The sequence below is a fragment of the Coptis chinensis genome, chromosome 1 (assembly GCF_015680905.1).
Source record: "Coptis chinensis isolate HL-2020 chromosome 1, ASM1568090v1, whole genome shotgun sequence".
Lineage (NCBI taxonomy): Eukaryota > Viridiplantae > Streptophyta > Magnoliopsida > Ranunculales > Ranunculaceae > Coptis > Coptis chinensis.
The window spans coordinates 39,294,947-39,300,283 of record NC_141456.1 but is presented as its reverse complement, the minus strand read 5'-3'; the positions used below and the strand labels follow the sequence as shown (position 1 = coordinate 39,300,283).

Below are 5,337 nucleotides of genomic sequence, written 5' to 3'. Positions count from 1 at the left end.
CACTGTCTATCAAAATTCCAGCCATCCCACAGCTTTTTAGATGATGCATTTTTCACTTTGAGAAATTATAATGAGCACACTTGACATGAAATGGACCCATGTAGCCCACTGAAAGATATAAGGTTTGACTAATTGGATTCTCGAATTCTTTCTTTTGAAAAGAACATGACCAGGTCTTCGTGTAAAAGTGCATCCTTTAGCAAAAGATTTATAATGGAACAACGTACATCTCCGGCCTTTTCTTCTTTTTATGATTCGTTTATTAGTTGGTACTTGGTACTTTGGTAGTGAAAAATGTTGTGGAGCCTTTTTGTTGCTGGACCCTCTGACTTGGGCCTGGCCCATAAAAGTCCGTGGGCTTTCTGTGCGATAGATCACCTGAAATGAAAGACAAGAAAGAAAGAGAAGGTGATTTGAGGTGAAGGAAAAAAAGGGTTGGGGGAGATGACGGAAGCAATGATAAGGAACAAACCGGGAATGGCAAGTGTGAAGGATATGCCGGTACTACAAGACGGACCGCCACCTGGAGGTTTTCCACCGGTACGATACGCACGGAGAATCCCAACAAAGGGCCCCAGTGCCATCGCTATATTTCTGACTGCTTTTGGTGCTTTCTCTTGGGGGATGTGGCAAGTTGGCAAGGGTAATAAGATCCGCAGGTAAGTTCACCCCCATCATTATTCAATATTTAATTGAATTTTATTTTTTCTTTAATTATATGCTCCTAGTAATAATCTCATTACTGGAAAAAAAAACTAAAAGTGCATTCTTTCTGTGGTGTGGCCGAGGGCGTAATTTTAATTTAGAGATGGAATATTGGCAGTTTGGACAACTTAGCGGGATTTTTCAAATATCGGGGGATTACTGTAGGTGCTAAGTACATGCATTACTAAGTGTGGGAGAAAGTTAGTGAGCCATTTTACTCAATGCTAAGTGGATGGAAGGGAACTAGGTTCATTCTTATCAAGAGCACTCTTGCAAGCTTACCCGTTTATTACATTTGTCTACTCACCATTACAGAAAGTGTAGCTAAGAGAATAGACTTTGGGGATCTCAAGAAGGTAACAAAAAGATGCATCTTCCCGATATATATCGGATATATCGGATATTTCGGATATATCCATTTTTTTGGTAACCAGTCCAAAGGTGTGCAATCCGATATACATGAACATAGGGGATTGGGTATTTTGGTCCCAAGAAGGTAACAAAAGCACAAGTAATGAATCAAGCACTCCTTGGAAAATGGATTTGGAGATATGGATCCGAGCATGACGCATTGTGGAGAAAAGTGGTGGACGCCAAGTATGGAGGTTGTGAGAATAGCGGAAAGCCGAGGAGATTTAATTAATTTTATGGTGTAGTCTTTGGAGAGGCATCCTAGCTTCTCAAGACAAGTTCTTTAAAAACATAGCACACAAGGTTTGTAAAGGAACCAAGACTTGTTTTTGGCGTGATTTATGGTGTGATGACATACCGTTTGTTAGGAGATTTCAAAGACTCTACAACTATGCTTCTTTGAAAGGAGGAATCGTAAAAGCCATTTAGACATGGTCTGTTTGTGGAACCTAAAACCTCGGTGAAGGAATTTCAGAGACAGTGGAGCTCAACAATTGAACTGCCTCAATCATTTACTGTCTAACATAACATTTGAAGATTGTGATGATAGTTGGGAATGGATTATCACAGCAAACAAGCACTTTTTGGTTAAGTCGTTTTACACAATTCTACTGGCGTTTGGTGCTTTTGCGTGGGAAGCCAACATTTCTATGAATGTTAAGTTATTTATACGGAGCTTCTTTTGGGAAAGAATACTTACAAAAGACAACCTCATTGAAAGAGGTCTAACACTCAAAATCCAAGGAATGGATGAATCTTTTTTTTTTTTTTTTTTTCTCTTGCCCAATCTCTATCAAGATTTGGAAATCTCTTTTGGAAGATTATATGGAAAAGGCAAACTTGGTTCTTACATTCCCGTGTGTGTGTGAGAGAGAGAGAGAGAACCTTCCCTACAGGATTTGTTGGGCACTATGTATTACAAGAAATTAAATTATATTAAGGTAAGGAACAAATCGTCAGTCAAGTGGTTGCTGGAAATAAAAGGGACAATTTCGGTTGGTTATGTTTGAACATGACAAGTTATGAACCTAGAAATGAGTACAACTTCAAAGATCTGTTTTGCTGGTGGGAAGAGTTGCTTAAAGCCCAGTGAACTGTGGTGGAATGATACTGAAATTGGTGTTTAGAATGGGCATGGTTGATCGATGCTGAAATTAGAGGTGTGTTTATTCGCTTGCCAACAATGTAGAACTAGATCGGTCCATTTGATGGTCTTAGTTGGGCTGGCTTGGTTTTGGTTTTGTTTTATCATAGATGTTGGCTCTAGTTGAGGGTGTCCCTCACTGTGCTTAGACTTCCACCCAAGCCATAAAAAGGTTGTGCTGACCCAGATGATGGTGCGACCGATAATGGGATGATGGGGATTGCATGGCCTAGGGGTGTGGTTAGTCTATTCACTTGTAGAGTTGTAGTCCATCTATTATGTAGTATGTATATGTATGATCTTGAGCAGATATCTATAGAGTATTTTTACTTTCATCAAAAAATAAAAGTAAAAGTAAAAATAAAAATAAAAATAAAAATAATTAGATCAGAGGATCAGAACCAACAAACAAAAATGTATTTAGAGAACAGTTCAAAAAAGTTGATCTAAAACCCTTAGAACCCAAGCTAATATCCTCCCTTTATCAAATAATGGGGGTTTACAGGAGATCCCAGAGGCTCGTTCAGAAAGACTCACTAGAGTAGTCCGTCCGGCGGCTCTTACTGAAATCATTACTCTTAACTCTCCCGGGCTCTAGCTATTGCGCTCCCTAGACCACTACCATGCAGTTAGGTAGGGACAATCAATCCATAGTGACGGGAATCCAGGAATGAATGGGGATCCCTATCAATGTACAAATATGCTAATAGGTCTTTCATTGACCTGGAAGCTACTGGAAACACCTCCCAAGAAAAGCTTTGTTGATTTGTTCTATGTTTGTAACTTTGCTTTTTTATTTGAGCGGTAAAAAGTATTCATATATTCCAAATCATAAACAAAGTTACAAAAGGTTAATCCCCATTTAACAAGATGCTAAGTTACAAGATTACCCACACCCTAAACATAAGATACTCTTCAAGTACAAAATACAATGTTATCCCAATCACACACAAAGTCTTGAAATCCTTTGCTTAGTGGTTACTGGTTCGAATCCTTTGATCTTAATTTTGTTTCTTATCTCTTCTCTTTTTCTTTGTTATTTTACCGCCCTTTGGAAGCTCTTCCTCATATCACAACATCAATGTGCCATATTTGTGGATGCATTTGGTATTACCTATTGTTTGGTTGGTTTCTTAGGGTTGGAACATCCAACTCAAAATCGATTGCAGTGCAGTGTCCCACGGATCTTTAGATTATTATGCAATACTCTAAATTCCTGAGGTGGGAGTATATGTAAGCATGCTCCTTCACTTGTGCATAGCTCGAGTAAAACACGTGTATTAATTTTATTGGGTCGCCGAGTGTGTGGCCAATACACCCTAGCCTGCTCATACCATATTAAGATTGGAGCATCCAACTGAAAACCAACGGGCAATGAATGGAGTGCTTTTATGTACCCGATATGGGACTATACTCAACAGTGTTCAAGGTGTTATCCTATTGGTGAGACTATTATTGGTACTGTTTTGAGAGTTTTAAGGACGAATTTGTTTTCAAATTGAGATTTGGCCTGGAGCGTGTTTTTAGAGTTCTTTTGGCTGATATTATATTTCTGCATCTCGTTATCAGATTGAAGTTATCGTAATTGGGAATATGTTGATGCTCATGCTCTACAAGGAGTTTATTTTTATTATTACTATTATTCTTAATCTTCTTTGTATGTTTCTTTTGATCTTTGGTGGCTTTTTGCGTTATAAGGACTTATCAAAAATCGATCAAGGGTTTAAACTCAATATCCCACAACTGAGGATGCTTTATCTGTTATTTTTTTTTGGATCACTAAAGATAATATATTGGTATAATTAGCAAAATTACGTCAACGCCTAGAAAATTAGCCGAAGGATTATCTTCTAAGACCATTAGGCCAATCTCAGTACATCAGTACTCTGTACGCCCAATACATGGGGACACCTACTAGACACCCTAGTGAAATACTAAGAAAGCCATGACAATCACCATGGCCAACAACCGACCACCTCTCCTTCCACCCATCAGAACGATACTTTGTCAAGACCACGGCTTGTCCTGAGAATAGTCAAGCTCCAGTTTGGCTCCATCGTCATCGTCATCGTCTTTGCTATCATCTGTCCATGCACCACTGAAAATAACGACCGAAGACAGAAAACTTAAGTACAATGCCATGAATATCCAATACTTTGGAGCAATTTGGATACTTAAATTTTTTATGGATACTTTAGAATTTTTATTTTCTAAAAAATGGAATTAATAAAAGAGAACACGTTTCTGCATGAAGCAACAAAATGATTAAACGTCAGAATTTGGCTTATAAATTGTAATGTGTTTCAAAGGTATTCTTATTTAAAACCTATAGAATGTAAGATCAAGATGTTTTAAGGTCTAGATTAGCTGAAACTGTCTGGATTCTGCGGTCTTTGCTTCAAGGTGCCTCATTGAGGCTATGAGGCTCAATTAGGTGTTGAGGGATACGTTTTAGTCGAGCAGCTAGTTTTGTTACAGTTGAGAGAGCTGCATTATCTTAGTAGTCAGAGCTTTTTGTTGATCAATCTCTAAAGACTTTTTCTTTCTTTCCCATACATGTAGGGCAATAAAAGAAGAAAAATATGCTGCTCGCAGAGCGATTCTTCCAATGCTTCAAGCTGAAGAGGATGAAAGGTAAAATATTTCTCTTGTTTCATCTGTTTTATAATTTGAACAAATGTTAATATCTGTCTGCCTTCTATAGGTTCGTAAAAGAATGGAAGAAATATCTAGAGGAAGAGGCCAGAATTATGAAGGATGTTCCTGGTTGGAAAGTTGGGGAAAGTGTTTACCATTCTGGAAAATGGATGCCCCCAGCAACTGGTGAGCTCCGACCTGATGTCTGGTGAGGAACTAAGGTTTGGTTATGATGTATGGTTTATTAGTCTGAACCATCTGTCCGCAAGGTTCTTACATGTTGTTAGCCTTTTGTCCTTCTATGGTACAAAATTATTTTCTTTCAGTATTTGTGATTCTCGTCAGAATCTGTTCTTTTGTTGCTTGTATTCTAAATGTCTAGACTACCAAATAAAGGTATGAAACACAAAATTTCCAGAATAAGTACATGAATTTTCAAA

At 38.1% G+C, this 5,337-nt stretch overlaps 1 protein-coding gene across 1 annotated transcript; it reads left to right on the top strand.

Moving 5' to 3' along the window:
- Positions 1 to 343: 343 nt before the first annotated feature.
- LOC147523928 (NADH dehydrogenase [ubiquinone] 1 alpha subcomplex subunit 13-B) lies at positions 344 to 5,337 on the top strand. The gene is made up of 3 exons (XM_086600935.1): positions 344 to 659; positions 4,823 to 4,894; positions 4,965 to 5,337. Exons 1-3 carry the CDS (start codon positions 445 to 447, stop codon positions 5,107 to 5,109), a joined length of 432 nt encoding a protein of 143 aa, XP_086457061.1. The 5' UTR covers positions 344 to 444; the 3' UTR covers positions 5,110 to 5,337.

What these genes read in the sequence shown, in the direction of transcription:
- LOC147523928 (XM_086600935.1), top strand. Translation starts at nt 445, where the DNA reads ATGACGGAAGCAATGATAAGGAACAAACCGGGAATGGCAAGTGTGAAG. An exon ending in AAGGGTAATAAGATCCGCAG is followed by an intron (nt 660 to 4,822) that starts GTAAGTTCACCC and finishes CCATACATGTAG; the next exon opens with GGCAATAAAAGAAGAAAAAT. An exon ending in CAAGCTGAAGAGGATGAAAG is followed by an intron (nt 4,895 to 4,964) that starts GTAAAATATTTC and finishes TGCCTTCTATAG; the next exon opens with GTTCGTAAAAGAATGGAAGA.